A 17,393-nucleotide genomic window follows, 5' to 3' on the forward strand; every position below is an offset into this window, starting at 1 on the left:
TGTACTGTACTCTCCCAAGCGCTTAGCACAGTGCTCTGCATAGAGGTAAGTGCTCAATACATACGATTAATTGATTCTTTTTATTATTGTATTTATTAAGCACTTACACGTTTTGTTTTGTTGTCTGTCTCCCCCTTCTAGACTGTGAGCCCGTTGTTGGGTAGGGACCGTCTCTATATGTTGCCGACTTGTACTTCCCAAGCGTTTAGTACAGTGCTCTGCACACAGTAAGCGCTCAATAAATGCGATTGAATGAATGTCCTAAGTGCTGGGGCAGATACTTGATTATGCTGTTATACTCGCTCAAGCCTTTAGTACATACTCTGTACTCAGTAGTCAGTCATTTGTATTTACTGAGCACTTACTGTGTGTAGGGCACTGGACTAAGTGGTTGGGAGAGAGCAATATATACATTCCCTGTCCACAGTGAACTTACAGTCTGTAAGGGGAGACAGATATTAATAGAAATAAATAAATTTCGGATAGGTACATAAGTGCTGTGGGGCAGGGATGGGGGTTGAATAAAGGGAGCAAGTCAGAACAGCACAGAAGGGAGTGGAGGAAAAGAAAGGCACTCAATAGGTTTTCAGTAAGTGGGCAGGGGACGTGCCTGTCATTTCTGTTGCATCAAACTCTCCCAAATAATAATGATGGCATATGTTAAGCGCTTACTATGTGCAAAGCACTGTTCTAAGCGCTGGGGAGGATACACGGTGATCAGATTGTCCCAAGTGGGGCTCACGGTCTTCACCCCCATTTTCCAGATGAGGTAACTAAGGCACAGAGACGTTAAGTGACTTGCCCAAAGTCACTCAGCTGACGATTGGCGGAGTCTGGATTTGAACCCATAACCTCTGACTCCCAATCCGTGCTCTTTCCATTGAGCCACGCTGCTCCATTGAGCCCAAATGCGTAGCACAATGTTCTGTACATAGTAAACACTCAATACCATTGTTGATGATGATGACACATATCACTGATGAATAAAGCTTATAGACACATAAATAGAAACTAAACTGCCTTATTCTTTTTAAAATGAACAAATGTTGACATAGGGAATCTCCTCCATTTACGCTGCATAAATGCATTTCAAAACATAAAAAGGAAGTTTTACGTAATGGAGCGATTTCTCATGAGTCTAGATGAGTCTAGACTACCAAAAATGTAACAGTTGAGTAATCCAAAAGTCGAACTAAGACAGTACCAACAGTAAGCTTGCTTTCTGGACCTGAATTTACATTTGGGGACTACATGACTGGAGAATGCAATCAATTTTCCATTGTGGCTAATTATTTATTTTAATTCTGTTTATGTAATGTTATTTGTTAAAGGCTTACTATGTCCCAGGCACTGTTCTGAGCGCTGGGGTAGATACAAGGAAATCCGGTTGAACACAGTCCCTGTCCCACATGGGGCTCACAGTCTTAATCTGCTTTGTACAGATGAGGTAACTGAGGCCCAGAGAAGTGAAGGGACTTGCCCAGGGTCACTCAGCGGACAAGTAACAGAGCTGGGGTTAGAACCCAGGCCCTTCTGACTAGAGAAGGTAAAATGGATTGATAGGAAAAGCTGAAATCACAGTCTTAAAGTTCTAAAAGCCTGCCTTTAAAAGATGCCAATTTGCCAGCATTTAATACTCCTAACCCCCATTTCCAGTGAGAGCTGGGACTTGCCTCACTGAGTGGCATGTAGAGCGATTTCCAGGCTATCTCCAACCCCAAAGTGACCATCCAAGATAATCAATCAATCAATCAATCGTATTTATTGAGCGCTTACTGTGTACAGAGCACTGTACTAAGCGCTTGGGAAATACAAGTTGGCAACGGCCCCTACCCAACAGTGGGCTCACAGTCTAGAAGCACTCTAGAAGCAAAGCACCATACTAAGTGCTTGGGAGAGTACAATATAACAATAAACGGACACATTCCCTGCCCTCTCTCCCTTCCTCCTTCTGCCCCATCTCACCTCAGCTCAGGACACTCCTGAGTTCCTGAAAATCCCAACACGGAGAGGTTTTTCGCAGCAGATTCATCAACAAAGCGGTTAATGGTAAACTGAGTCTGATAACTCACTTTCTGGGGGCTCCAAAGAAGTACATCCCACAAGGGAGTGTTGCTTGACACAGTGAACTTGGATTCAGGTATGGGGCGCAACTATAGCCTTGCAGTAATAATAATAGTATTAGTTAAGTGCTTACATTATGCCAAAAAATACACTAAGCACTGGGGTGCATTCAATATAATCAGGTTGGGCATATGGGACACAAAGTCTAAGAAGGAGGGAGTAGGATTTAATCTCCATTTTACAGGTGAAGAAACTGAAGAACAGAGAAACTGTTGCTTGCCCAAGGTCACAGAGCAGACAAGTGGCAGAAATGAGATTAGAAGCCAGATCTTCTGACCCCCAAGCCTGGGCTCTTTCCATTAAGCCACCTGCTTTCCTGATTAACTAATTAGCTCCACTGCTGCCCAGCCCTTCAGTAGTAGTAGTAGTAATAGCTGCTTACACAAGAAGCAACGTGGCTCAAAAGAGCCACAGGCTTTGGAGTCAGAGGTTATGGGTTCAAATCCCGGCTCCGCCAATTGTCAGCTGTGTGACTTCGGGCAAGCCACTTAACTTCTCTGGGCCTCAGTTCCGTCATCGGTAAAGTGGGGATTAAGACTGTGAGCCCCCCATGGGACAACCTGATCACCTTGTAACCTCCCCAGTGCTTAGAACAGTGCTTTGCATATAGTAAGCACTTAATAAATGCCGTCATTATTATTGTAGTAGTAGTAACATTTATTGAACACCCACTTTGTCCCAACACTGTACTGAGTGCTTGGAAGGAGAAACAGGCTGCTAGAGACCCAGGGTTAATCTAGATCAGACCCCCCACATCTTTATGAAAAGTGTCCTAATGATTTAAGACAGGAAAAAGGAGGGTGAGTTCGGGTGTCCCAAGCGATGGGCACTCAACCTTACTTTGCTTTGGCTCAAGAATTAGGGACTGTAACATTTTCCAAGAGCACAATGTAGTCTTATTACGGATTTAATAATGTTGGTATTTGTTAAGCCCTTACTATGTGCCAAGCACTGTTCTAAGCGCTGGGGGAGATACAAGGTAATCAGGTTCTCCCACGTGGGCTCACAGTCTTCATCCCCGTTGTACAGATGAGGGAACTGAGGCCCAGAGAAGTTAAGTGACTTGCCCAAGGTCACACAGCTGACAGTTGGCGGAGCCGGGATTTGAACCCATGACCTCCGACTCCAAAGCCCGGGCTCTTTCCACTGAGCTACACTACTTCTCTAGCCGCGCTTGTTCTCTTCTCCCTTCTCTGATTTCAGTGTGTAGACTAAAATGAAGCTTTAGGATTATCTGTAGCTCTAATTCATCTGTGTTGTCTCCACCAGTATTGGATAACAGTGTGGCTATCAATGCGTCAATCAAAAATATGTATTGAGCACCTGCTGCTGTGGGCAGAGCACTTTACAAAGCTCTTGACAGCACAGTAATCTATCAGTGATATTAAGCATTTACTGTGCTAAGTGCTGAATTAATAATGATGGTATTTGTTCAAAGCACAGTTCTAATTAGAGTACAGTACAGCAGGAGTTTACCATCTAATGGAGGACGCTGACACTAAAATAAATTACAGATGGGAGGAAGTGATAGTGTATAAATATTGGTTCATAAAGGGTAGTGGGATGTTGTGAGTCCTCAAGTGCTTAGTGGTGTAACTGGAAGCTTAGACTTCAAGCTTGCTGTGGACAGGGAACGTTTCTACCAACTCTTGTATATTGAGCCCCAGACTGAGCCCCTTCCTTCCTCTCCCCCTCGTCCCCCTCTCCATCCCCCCATCTTACCTCCTTCCTTTCCCCCCAGCACCTGTATATATGTATATATGTTTGCACATATTTATTACTCTATTTATTTTACTTGTACATATCTATTCTATTTATTTTATTTTGTTAGTATGTTTGTTTTTGTCTCCCCCTTTTAGACTGTGAGCCCACTGTTGGGTAGGGACTGTCTCTATATGTTGCCAATTTGTACTTCCCAAGCGCTTAGTACAGTGCTCTGCACACAGTAAGCGCTCAATAAATACGATTGATGATGATGATGATGATGATGATGATGAGAAACAGCTTGGCCTAGTGGATAGAGCACAGCCCTGGGAGTCAGCAGGACCAGGGTTCTAATCCCAGCTCTGCCACTTGTCTGCTCTGTGACCTTGGGCAAGTCCCTTCACTTCCCTGTGCCTCAGTGACCTCATCTGTAAAATGGGGATTGAGACTGTGAGCCCCGGGGGGGGACAAGGGACTGTGTCCAACCTGATTATCTTGCATCTACCCCAGCTCTTAGTATAGTGCCTGCACAGAGTAAGCACTTAACAAATATGACTGTCATTATTATTACTGTTATTGTTTGCCTTGTTTTATGGCATTTGTTAAGAGTTTACTAAGTATTAAACACTGTTCCTGTTTACTAAGTATTAAACACAGTGCTCTGCACATAGTAAGCGCTCAATAAATACAATAAATACGATTGATGATGTTCCAAGTGCTGGGGTGGGTACAGGTTAGGGCAAAGTCCCTGTCCTGTGTGGGATTCCTAGTCTTAGTAGGAGGGAGAACAGGTAGTGTATCACCATTTTACAGTTGAGGAAACCGAGGCACAGAGAAGTTAAGTGACTTACCCAGGGTCACACAGAAAGCAAGAGCTTTCTGTAATAAAGCTGTAATAATAATAATAATAATGGTATTTGTTCAGCGCTTACTATGTGCCAAGCATTGTTGCAAGCATTGAAGAAGGAGAAGGATTTAATTAATCCCCATTCCACAGATGAGGGAACTGACGCACAGACTCGTAATTTGACTTGCCCAAAGTCACACAGTAGACAAGTGGCGGAGCTGGGATTAGAACTTCTGGGAGTCAGAAGGACCTGGACAAGCGCTTAGTACAGTGCTTTGTGCACAGTAAGCGCTCAATAAATACGATTGAATGAATGAATGAATTCTAGTCCTGGCTCCACCACTTGTCTGCTGTGTGACTTCTGGCAAGTCACTTAAATTCTCTGCGCCTCAGTTACCTCATCTGGAAAATAGGGATTAAGACTGTGAGTTCTGTGTCCAATAATCAGGGACTGTGTCCAACCTGAGTAGCTTGTATCTACCCCAGCACTTAGTACAGTGCCTGACACGTAATAAGCGCTTAACAAATGCCATAAAAAAGAACACTTTGGAAAGGTGATCCAGGGTGAATTCTGGACTGGAGGCAAGGAGATCAGCAAGGAGGGTGGTTCGGTAATCAAGCTGGAATGTGATAAACACCCAGACCAGCATGGTGACCATTTGGATGGCGGAGAGGAGCGGATTTTGGAAATATCATTTAACTAGGAAACTTTCTGTTTCCAGTGACTCAGATTTGGAACATCTTGACTCAGAGTCACAAATCCTGACACATAGACTTATCATCTCTAAAACATGTCTCTAAGAGTGTAAATTCTACATCTACAAAAAGTTCAATTATTTAGTACCATCAAAGAGGAAATGTTCCTCATTTCGTAGCTCATTTAACTCGGCGTTAGACATGGCTTTCAAGAGTTGCCTCTAGAACATGTGATGAAGTTCATTTCTCTCTCTCTTGCTCTCTCTCTCCTCTCTCTGTCTCCCTCTTTCAGATTTGGTCTGAAATTGGAAAGGGTTTCTTGGATGGATCACTTGACAAAAGTGCTACCCGAAAAAAGCAGTATGAAGAGGGTAAGTTTAGCTGTCAGAAATGGATATAAAAAGCAAAAACAAATTAGCATAACTGCACAAACCCAGTGATGTGAACACTAATACCATCCCCTTTGAAAAGCAGGAGAGTCTAGAAAAGAGAATTTAATTACAATCCCGTTCTATTATCACCCGTTAATCCTAATGATGGTATTTGTTTTAAGCGCTTACTGTGTGCAAAGCACTGTTCTAAGCGCTGGGGAATTTACAAGGTGATCAGGTTGTCCCACCTGGGGCTCACAGTCCTTAATCCCCATTTTACAGATGAGGTAACTGAGGCACAGAGAAGTTAAGTGACTTGCCCAAAATCACACAGCTGATAAGTGGCGGAGCTGGGATTTGAACCAATGACCTCTGACTCCAAAGCCCAGGCTCTTTCCACTGAGCTACGCCGCTTCACTTCTTTGTGCCTCCATTACCTCATCTTTAAAATGAGGATTAAGACTCTGAGCCCCATGTGGGACAAGGATGGTGTCCAACCTGATTACCTTGTCTCTACCCCAGCTTTTAGAACAATGCCTGACATAAAGTAAGTGCTTAACAAATGCCATTAAAAAAATTATACCCGTCGTTCTGATTACATGAGCGACATTTTCTCCAGTTTCAAGAGACTGATTATCCTAACGCAGCATCATGTCTTTGGATTTTTTTTAAGCTGTAATGGATATGGAATCCGTTTTAAAGAAAGTCATAAAAGATCGAAGAGGAAGGAACTTCAACCAGCACGTCTTCGTAGACTCCTTATTACAAGGGAACTTAAATGACAAGCAGGTAATTGTTAGCAACTCTGCTGTTGCCGCCCTGTTAAATCCTGAGGCCTTCCCTCCGCCCCCTCAATTTGGAGCTGCTGCTCAGTGCTGCATGCAGGATGGGCTCTCTCTGGTGACAATTCTGACCTTCCCATTACTGTTCTCACTGCCTCTTCCAAGAACTGGTTCCATTATTATTATTTTGGTATCTGTTAAGTGCTTACTATGTGCCAAGCGCTGTTCTAAGCTCTGAGGTAGAAACAAAGTAACCAGGTTGTCGCATGGGGGGCTCACAGTCTTAATCCGCATTTACCAGTTGAGGTAATTGAGTCACAGAGGAGTTAAGTGGCTTGCCCAAGGTCACGCAGCAGACAAGTGAAGGAGCCAGGATTAGAACCCACGTCCTCAGACTCCCAAGTCCGTATCTCTCCACTAAGCCACGCTGCTTCTCTATAACTCAAGTTCTGGTAACTCTGCCCTCCCAGGGCTGACTCATAAAGCTAAAAAAAAGAAATTAGCCATAGTCCATAATGCAGCTCTGACCCTCGATCTTAAACCGTCCAAGACAGAGGACAGACTGAAACAAACACCACCACCATCATCTTTATCAGTTGGATTTATTGAGTGCTTACTGTGTCCCGAGCACTGTACTAAGCGCTTGGGAGAGGACAACAGAGTTGGCCCACAACGAGCTTATCGTCTAGAGGGGGAGACAGACATTAATATAAATGACACCACAAGATGAGCCGACACCTGTCCACATGTTTTGTTTTGTTGTCTGTCTCCCCCTTCTAGACTGTGAGCCCGTTGTTGGGTAGGGACCGTCTCTATCTGTTGCCAACTTGGACTTCCCAAGTGCTTAGTACAGTGCTCTGCACACAGTAAGTGTTCAATAAATACGATTGAATGAATGAATGAATCGAAAAGCAGCAGGAACTGCCCTGATTATTCAGTTCCCTTCACCACAAACACCTGCATTTAAAAGCTTGGAGAGGTACCAAACCTTACCGGCGTGGGAGAGAGAAAGCGGTGAGCAAACTGAGACAAGATAAATGCCATGCAGAGTTGAGGGGAGGGGCCGGGAGGGTTTAGCCCTGAGAAAGCACTCTAAAGGAGAGGAGCTAGCTGCAGAGGCAGTAAAGGAAAAGACATGAAACAAAGAGGGGCAAAAGAAAAGGTGAGGAAAATAAGTTGGAAGGGGTCCACATGAACCGGGAATCCCTAATGCCACATTCTCAGCCTTTTGCTGCCTCATTCCACCTCACCAGCCCTCCCCAAAATCCAGAGCCCAAGAGATGACTGCCCTCTTTTTTCCAGGAGGAAAACTGTCATCATTTGTATAGTGGAATCCAGGAACTCTGTAATGGTGAAGTGAATCTGAGAAATTTAAAGCTAGAAGACCGCCAAGTTATTTGTTTGGAGCATTGTGAATCCCCATCCTTTTAGGGTCTCACTCTCTATCCTCCCCATTTTGGCCTGGACACCAGTTCAGGCGTGTATTTCAGCCTTGTCATCATCCTAAGCATTTATTTAGTGTTTACTGTGAAGTGCCCTGTGTACAACGATCACCATTCCCACCGGTAGTGAAATCTTGTGGAATTTACTCAGCCTTGCCCTCAGGTAGGGGATGGTAGGCAAAAGCAGCCTTCACCACACCGGTTGCATTCCCACATTGAGTCACCCAAAGGGATACAAACACCCCCACAGACCAATACCCTCGTCCACAAATACCCCCAATTTCGCTTTTTCAGTATTAATGTATGTCTCCCCCTCTAAACTGTAAGCTCACTGTGGGCAAGGAAAGTGTCTGTTATATTGTTCTATTGTACTCGCACAAGCACTTAGTACAGTGCAAGCACTTAGTTCAGTGCTTTGCACACAGTAAGCGTACAATAAATACAATCGAATGAAATGATCTGCACACAATAAACACTCAGTAAGTACGATTGATTGACTGTCGGACATTCACACCATCCTGACCCAAAGTTTCACCCCTCTGTCTCCAAGCCGGAGGAGGGCATTCTCCCGCTTAGCCCCCCCGCCCCTAGTTGATGCCATCTCTGAATCATCTTCATTTCCATTCCCAGGTCCTAGAAGACAGTATGATTTTCTCCCTGGCAGGGTGTGTAATAACTGCCAACTGTAAGTAATGGAGTTTGTCTTGTTGTTTTCCAAGCGCGTATAGGTAAAGGTATTAGAAAGCGAAGGATTGTTCCTTTAATTCCCTGTTTCCCAATATTCCTCCCTGTTACTGTAATTTGAAAAAATGATTCACTTAGGCACCTTGACAGCAGCAGCAGGCTGATCAAGAGCCCTTATGTAAGTTCAGCTTCACAGTTAGGGCATTCTTGTTAGTCACAAAAAAATGATGTATTACCAATATCCCACCAACTGGGCCTGTTGAGCCACGAAGATTCCTGTAATTCCTTTTCATTATGACTCTGATCCCAGCTTGCTACTATTGAGTTCTGCCAAGGAGAAGAACTAATTGGCCACAGATATCATGATTCGAAGTCAAGTCGATCAGAGGTATTTATTGAGGGCTTACTGTGTACAGAGCTGTGGACTAAGCACTCGGGAGAGTACCGTGCAGCAGAGTAGGTAGACCCAATCCCTGTCCACAAGGAGCTTACAGACCAGAGAGGGAGACGGACATTTAAATAAATTACAGATAGGGGAAATGGCAGAGAATAGTTGAAGCTGTAGGAGCGAATGAGTTTCCCCAAGGGAGAAGGTGTAGATGGAGAATAGAAGGGGACCCAGAACTGGGCCTTGATGGACCCCCCACAGTTACGGGGTGGGAGGCAGGAGAAGCCTGCAAAAGAGACTGAGAACGAACACTCAGAGGACAGAAGCAGCATGGCGTAGTGGATAGAGCATGGGCCTGGTCATGGGTTCGAATCCTAGATCCACCACTTGCCTGCCCTGTGACCTTGGGCAAGTCACTCAGCTTCTCTGGGCCTCAGTTACCTTATCTGTAAAATGGGGATCGAGACTGTGAGCCCCATGAGCCCACTGTTGGGTAGGGACTGTCTCTATATTTTGCCAATTTGTACTTTCCAAGTGCTTAGTCCAGTGCTCTGCACATAGTAAGTGCTCAATAAATGTGATTGATGATGATGATGATGTGGACCAGGGACTGTGTCCAATCCGATGAGGTTGTGTCCACCCCAGCGCTTAAAGTTTACTGGCATACATTAAGCGCTTAACAAATACCGTAATTGTATTAGTACAGTGTTCTGCACACAGTAAGCGCTCAATAAAAAGGATTGAAAGAATGAATGAATTATTATTATAAAAGGAGAACCAGGAAAGGATAGTTGTCAGTGAAGCCGAATCAAACCCCTCAGTTCGAGAGGATTTTTTTCTCCCAAAGGGAGCCATTTGCTGCCATAATTCTCCATCCCTTTTTCACACGACAGAGTTCTTTCATACTATATATTAATCCATGATCCCCACCCCAAAGCTAAGGGAAATATAGAGCTATGTATTTGAAACCATGGAAAATCTGTTCAGCTGGAAAAGATTGTTCCCAAGCCTTAGCTGTCCTAAGGGAATTTTTCCAAACTTCCCCAAAATGTGCTTTCAAGTGAAGAAGACCTATTCAATTGCACATCAAGCCACTTATTTTGTGTTTTAATTGATAAAACTGCGCACTTTATTCACAGGTCTCTAGAAGGTTTAGTTAATCAGTAACAGTGTCGCTTTCCATACTGAAAACTTTAAAGCTGCTCTTCTAGGGGGAAGTAGGGACTAGGAAGGAATGACATCCTTCTGTTACTTTTAGTTTGGGGTGAAGTTTTGATAAAACTCACCAGTGATCCTCTTTGCTCTTTTAAGCCCTTTGCACACTTAAATATCAGGGGTGGCTATCCAAAAGGACAGTTAGCACATGAGACTCTCAAGCATCTTGTTGCCATTGTGGGTGACACAGTACTGACTCAGTGAATGAGTTGGCTCATGGCATAGTAGCTAGAGCCCGGCTGGAGTCAGAAGGACCTGGGTTCTAATTCCGGCTCCACCACTTGTCTGCTATGTGAACTTGGGAAAGTCACTTTTCTGTGCCTCAGTTCCCTCATCTGTAAAATGGGGATCGAGACTGTGAGCCCCATGTGGGACAGGGACTGTGTCCATCCCGATTTGCTTGTATCCACCTCAGCGCTTAGTACAGTGCCTGGCACATAATAAGCGCTTAACAAATGTCCATGTTATTATTATTATTATTAGAAGTGGCCCCTTCTTCTATTAGAGAAGCAGTGCGGCTTAGAGGAAAAAGCCAAGTCTTGGGAGTCAGAGGACAAGGGTTCTAATCCTGGCTCCGCCACTTGTCTGCTGTGTGATCTTGGGCAAGCTATTTGTAATAATAATGGCATATGTTAAGTGCTTACTATGTGCAAAGCACTGTTCTAAGTGCTGGGGAGGTTACAAGGTGATCAGGTTGTCCCACGGGGGGGTTACAGTCTTAATCCCCATTTTACAGATGAGGTAACTGAGGCACAGAGAAGTGAAGTGACTTGCCCAAAGTCACACAGCTGACAATTGGCGGAGCTGGGATTTGAACCCACCACCTCTGACTCCAAAGCCCGGGCTCTTTCCACTGACCCACGCTGTGCCTCAGTTACCTCATCTGTAAAGTGGGGATTAAGACTGTGAACCCCACATAGGACAACCTGATTACCTTGTATCTACCCCAGTGCTTAGAACAGTGCTTGGCACATAGTAAGAGCTTAACAAATGCCATCATTATTATTATTGAGTCCAGGTGTCCCGTGTAGAGTTCAGGGAGCAGAGGTGCAGCCCCAGGTGTCTCTTGGAAGACAGGAGGGGCTGTCCCCTCCTGATTCCCTCCTCCCTGGGTGGCCCTGTGCATTAAGAAGCTAGTTGAAGGGGAATAGAGTAATGGTGGCCCTCCCTCTAGCAGGATCACCTCCTCAGGCCTCTCCTCCAAAGGACAGTGGGCCCTCCCCCAGCATATCCTGAGATAGAGAAGCAGTGTGGCTCAGTGGAAAGAGTCCGGGCTCTGGAGTCAGAGGTCATGGGTTCAATTCCCGGCTCCGCCAATTGCCAGCTGTGTGACTTTGGGCAAGTCACTTCACTTCTCTGGGCCTCAGTTACCTCATCTGGAAAATGGGGATGAAGACTGTGAGCCCCCCGTGAGACAACCGGATCACCTTGTAACCTCCCCAGCGCTTAGAACAGTGCTTTGCACATAGTAAGCACTATGACACTTTGTAGCATGTTCCACGGCAGGTGAGGAAGAAAGGAATCCAGGTAGACTGTACAGCAGGGAACATGTCTACCATCTTTCTGAGCGCCTCACACCCCACCTCACCTCTCTACCTGATCTTGATGATCAGATTACTGCTCTCAACTCTACCCTCTCTACTCAGCTTGACTCCCTCACTCCCCTTTCCCTTCACCGCTCTCGTACCACTGACCCACAGCCCTGGATCACTGCCACTGTCCGCTTCCTTCGCTCTTATGCTCGAGCTGCTGAATGCTGCTGGCGAAAGTCTAAACACCATGCCAACCTCGTTCACTTCAAGTTTATCCTTTCCTGCCTTAGCTCTGCCCTCTCCTCTGCCAAACAAAACTATTTCTCCTGCCTTATTGACACCCATGCCTATCATCCCCGTGAGCTCTTCCATATATTTAACTCCCTTCTCAGGCCCCCTCTCCCTCCCCCTCCTCCTTCCCTCACCCCCAGCGATCTGGCCTCTTACTTCATTAATAAAATTAAATCCATCAGGGCTGAGCTCCCCAAAGTCATTCCTCCCCCTTCTCCAACCCCCTGGCTCTCAACTCTCAACCCTCTCCACTACTCTCCCATCCTTCCCAGTAGTATCCTCAGATGAGATCTCCTCCCTCTTCTCAAGTGCTACTCCGGCCACCTGTGCTTCTGACCCCATTCCCTCTCATCTTATGAAATCTCTCGCTCCGTCCCTTCTCCCCTCCTTAACTTCCATCTTCAACCGCTCACTCTCCACTGGTTCCTTCCCCTCTGCCTTCAAACATGCCCACGTCTCTCCCATCCTAAAAAAACCCTCTCTTGACCCCACCTCTCTTTCTAGTTATCACCCTATCTCCCTCCTACCATTCCTTTCCAAACTCCTTGAATGAGTCGTCTACATTTGCTGCCTCAAATTCCTCAATGCCAACTCTCTCCTCGACCCCCTCCAATCTGGCTTCCGTCACCTACATTCCACGGAAACTGCCCTCTCAAAGGTCACCGATGACCTCCTGCTTGCCAAATCCAACGTCTCCTATTCTATCCTAATCCTCCTCGACCTCTCGGCTGCCTTCGACACTGTGGACCACTCCCTTCTCCTCAACACACTATCCAAACTTGGCTTCACGGACTCTGTTCTCTCCCGGTTCTCCTCTTATCTTCTCCGGCCGGTCATTCTCAGTCTCTTTTGCAGGCTCCTCCTCCCCCTCCCATCCCCATACTGTAGGGGTTCCTCAAGGGTCAGTTCTTGGTCCCCTTCTGTTCTCTATCTACACTCGCTCCCTTGGTGAACTTATTTGCTCCCACGGCTTCAACTATCATCTCTACGCTGATGATACCCAAATCTACATCTCTGCCCCTGCTCTCTCTCCCTCCCTTCAGGCTCGGGTCTCCTCCTGCCTTCAAAGACATCTCCATCTGGATGTCTGCCTGCCATCTAAAACTCAATATGTCCAAGACTGAACTCCTTATCTTCCCTCCCAAACCCTGCCCTCTCCCTGACTTTCCCATCACTGTTGACGGCACTACCATCCTTCCCACCTCACGAGCCCGCAACCTTGGTGTCATCCTCGACTCCACTCTCTCGTTCACCCCTCACATCCAATCCGTCACCAAAACCTGCCAGTCTCACCTCCACAACATTGCCAAGATCCGCCCTTTCCTCTCCATCCAAACCGCTACCCTGCTGGTTCAATCTCTTATCCAGTCCCTACTGGATTACTGCATCAGCCTCCTCTCTGATCTCCCGTCCTCCTGTCTCACCCCACTTCAATCTATACTTCACGCTGCTTCCCGGATCATCTTTGTGCAGTAATGCTCTGGGCATGTTGCTCCCCTCCTCAAAAATCTCCATGGCTACCAGTCAACCTATGCATCAGACAAAAACTCCTCACTCTCGGCTTCAAGGCTGTCCATCACCTCGCCCCCTCCTACCTCACCTCCCTTCTTTCCTTCTCCAGCCCAGCCTGCACCCTCACTCCTCTGCTGCTCACCTCCTCACTGGGCCTCGTTCTGGCCTGTCCTGCCGTCGACCCCCGGCCCACGTCCTCCCCCTGGCCTGGAATGCCCTCCCTCCGCACATCCGCCAAGCTAGCTGTCTTCCTCCCTCCAGAGCCCTACTGAGAGCTCACCTCCTCCAGGAGGCCTTCTCAGACAGAGCCCCCTCCTTCCTCTCCCCCTCCTCCCCCTCCCCAACCCCCCCACCTTACCTCCTTCCCTTCTCCACAGCACCTGTATATATGTTTGTACGTATTTATTACTCAATTTATTTTACCTGTACATATTTACTATTCTATTAATTTTATTTTGTTAATATGTTTTGTTTTGTTGTCTGTCTCCCCCTTCTAGACTGTGAGCCCGCTGTTGGGTAGGGACTGTCTCTATATGTCGCCAACTTGTACTTTCCAAGCGCTTAGTACAGTGCTCTGCACACAGTAGGCACTCAATAAATACGATTGAATGAATGAATGAATGAATACTCTCCCTAGCACTTGCTATAGTGCTCTGCACACAGTAAGTGCTCCATAAATATGATTGATTGACTTCTCCAGTGAGGCAGGGAGCAAGATTGGTCTCAGTGCCAGCAATTTTTTAAAAAATAAAAAATGAATAACATTCTTAAACCTCATACCCTGTTCAATCGCTTACGATTAAGCCCTTCTCACTGAACAAGCACTCATGTAGTGGTTGAGAAACTCAAGGAGCCACTTGATGTAGTGGATAGAGCATGGTCCTGGAGTCAGAAGGACCTGGGTTCTAATCCTGTCTCCACCTCTTGTCTGCTCTTTGACCCTGGGCAAGTCACTTAACTTCTCTGTGAATCCTGGAGATTAAGATTGTGAACCCCATGTGGGACAACCCGATTACCTAGTATCTACCCTAGTGCTTAGAACAATGCCTGGCACATAGTAAGAGCTTAAAAAATACCATCATCATTCATCAGGTGTTAATGCTTGTTATGGGCAGGGAACTTGTCTATCAACTCCGTTATATTGCAGTCTTTTTTAAAACATTATCACTAAATCCAAGAGATGTTGGAATTCAGCAGGCTTGGTCCTGGTTTGCCAGGAAGAAGAATTCCAGATTGCAGTATCTCTTTTTGGCAACAGTATGTTCACAGCCATGTTCTATTCCTATTATTCCATATGTCCTGAGATCCCAGAAGTCCAGTAAACAATTCGACAACACCATACATTCTGTTGTGTGTGAAAAACCGGGTTTTATTTTGGAGCGGCCCAAAATTTCTACATTTCAACTTTTGCATTAGGAAAAGGAAAATCACCAATTTGCAGGCTTAGAAATTTCTCTTCCCCACCCGTACTAAGAAGCTGTTTTTTGTATTGTATGGTCACTTGCATGATTTCCAGTGTGCACATGGGCGATTTATTTCCTGAGCACATCAGAAGATGTTCAAAAGAAACTGTTCAAGGAGGTGGACCAAGTTCTCGGGAAAGGCTCAATTACCCAGGAGAAAATTGAGCAGCTCAGGTACGAACTGGCAAGTCTCAGCAAAGTGGGAGGAAAAGACTGTCCTAGAAGGGAGGTTTTCAAAGGTTTTTTTTTCTGTAGCTGTGTTTGCTCACCTACATTATTTTTCTCTTTTAATCTTTCCTTAAAAGTCACGTTCGGTTTTTATTTTTAATCTTACTGATGAGGTGGTTGTCTGACACTCAAAGACATTTGAGTCATCCATAGACATAAGTAGCATTGAGAAGCAGTGTGGCCTAGCGGAAAGAGCACCGGCCTGGGAATCAGAAGGATCGGGATTCTAGTCCCGGCTCCACCACCCTAAGATGGAACTGCCTTATCAAGTTTCTCCCTTATCTTCCTTCCCATGGGCAAGATTGTTCTAAGTAACCCCAGCAGAGGAGTCACTGACATTTCAAAGAATCTGCAGCAATTCCCAAGTGACCCAATGCAGTCCTGGTGCCTACCCCAGGAAAGTTAAGATGCCTCGGTATCTCCAACAGCTGGCCTTTTACCTGGTTTTCCCAACACCCCTCACCAGTCCTCCCTAGTCTTCGGGGACTCTCAGAGGGCTCCTAGCATCCTGTGGCAAATGGATATCATCATCATCATCATCAATCGTATTTATTGAGCGCTTACTATGTGCAGAGCACTGTACTAAGCGCTTGGGAAGTACAAATTGGCAACATATAGAGACAGTCCCTACCCAACAGTGGGCTCACAGTCTAAAAGGGGGGAGACAGAGAACAAAACCAAACATACTAACAAAATAAAATAAATAGAATAGATATGTACAAGTAAAATAAATAAATAGAGTAATAAATATGTACAAACATATATACATATATACAGGTGCTGTGGGGAAGGGAAGGAGGTAAGATGTGGGGGATGGAGGGGGGACGAGGGGGAGAGGAAGGAAGGGGCTCAGTCTGGGAAGGCCTCCTGGAGGAGGTGAGCTCTCAGCAGGGCCTTGAAGGGAGGAAGAGAGCTAGCTTGGCGGATGGGCAGAGGGAGGGCATTCCAGGCCCGGGGGATATCTGGGTATGGCAATTTTTTATGGTATCTGTTAAGTGTTTACTATGTGCCGGGCACTGTACTAAGTGCTGGGGTGGATACAAGCAAATCAGGTTGGACACAGTCCCTGTCCCACTTGGAGCTCACAGTCTCAAACCCCATTTTACAGGTGAGGCAACTGAGGCACCGAGAAATTAAGTGACTTGCCCGAGACAAGTGGCAGAGCCGGTATTAGAACTCATGACCTTCTGATTCTCATGCCATGCTAAGCGCTGACTATGTGCCAGGCACTGTTCTAAGCGCTGGGGAAGATACAAGGTAATCAAGTTGGACACAGTCCCTGTCCCATATGGGGTTCACAGTCTTACTCCCTATTTTACAGATAAGGGCAGCGTGGCTCAGTGGAAAGAGCCCGGACTTTGGAGTCAGAGGTCATGGGTTCGAATCCCGGCTCCGCCACTTGTCAGCTGCGTGACTTTGGGCCAGTCACTTCACTTCTCTGGGCCTCAGTTCCCTCATCTGGAAAATGGGGATTAAGTCTGTGAGCCCCACGTGGGACAACTTGATTACCTTGTATCTACCCCAGCGCTTAGAGCAGTGCTTTGCACATAGTAAGCACTTAATAAATGCCATTATTATTATTATTATTATTATAAGGGAACGGTGAGGCTCAGAGCAGTTAAGTGACTTGCCCAATGTCAGACAGCAGACAAGTGGTGGAACTGGGACTAGAACCCAGGTCCTTCTGAATCCCAGATCCGTAGTCTGTCCACTAGGCAACACTGTTTCTGACGTTTAACGTAACATTTCCTGTTTCAGACTGAGATTTTCTTTTTCACTAGATATTGCCGGCAGGTTTTGAGTGAAACAGTGAGGACAGCAAAACTAACACCTATTGCTGCAAAGCTGCAGGAGCTAGAGGGAAAGATTGGCCAACATGTTATCCCTAGAAAGGTAAGAAATATCTTTAAATCCACACTTTTTCTGCACGACAGGTATTAGAAAAGAGGCCACGGAATAGGTGCGTTTATAAGAACGTGCCTGGGTTCCGTTTATTTCTCTTTGTTCAATTCTGTCTAATCCTGGGTTTTTCTTGTCATTTCAGACTCTTGTTCTCTATGCTCTTGGTGTGATGCTTCAGGATCACTCAGCTTGGCCATCCCCCTACAAGTATG

At 45.9% G+C, this 17,393-nt stretch overlaps 1 protein-coding gene across 2 annotated transcripts in view; it reads left to right on the forward strand.

Moving 5' to 3' along the window:
- LOC119930875 (cytochrome P450 20A1) overlaps positions 1-17,393 on the forward strand; it is a 56,956-nt gene that overhangs the window by 36,109 nt on the left and 3,454 nt on the right. For both annotated transcript variants that reach the window (XM_038749598.1, XM_038749599.1), the window contains 6 exons: positions 5,664-5,742; positions 6,416-6,531; positions 8,597-8,651; positions 15,105-15,225; positions 17,061-17,172; positions 17,324-17,388. In XM_038749598.1, coding sequence (XP_038605526.1) covers positions 5,664-5,742; positions 6,416-6,531; positions 8,597-8,651; positions 15,105-15,225; positions 17,061-17,172; positions 17,324-17,388 — 548 coding nt within the window. The remainder of the gene's footprint in view (positions 1-5,663; positions 5,743-6,415; positions 6,532-8,596; positions 8,652-15,104; positions 15,226-17,060; positions 17,173-17,323; positions 17,389-17,393) is intronic.

The sequence above is a fragment of the Tachyglossus aculeatus genome, chromosome 7 (assembly GCF_015852505.1).
Source record: "Tachyglossus aculeatus isolate mTacAcu1 chromosome 7, mTacAcu1.pri, whole genome shotgun sequence".
Taxonomy (NCBI): domain Eukaryota; kingdom Metazoa; phylum Chordata; class Mammalia; order Monotremata; family Tachyglossidae; genus Tachyglossus; species Tachyglossus aculeatus.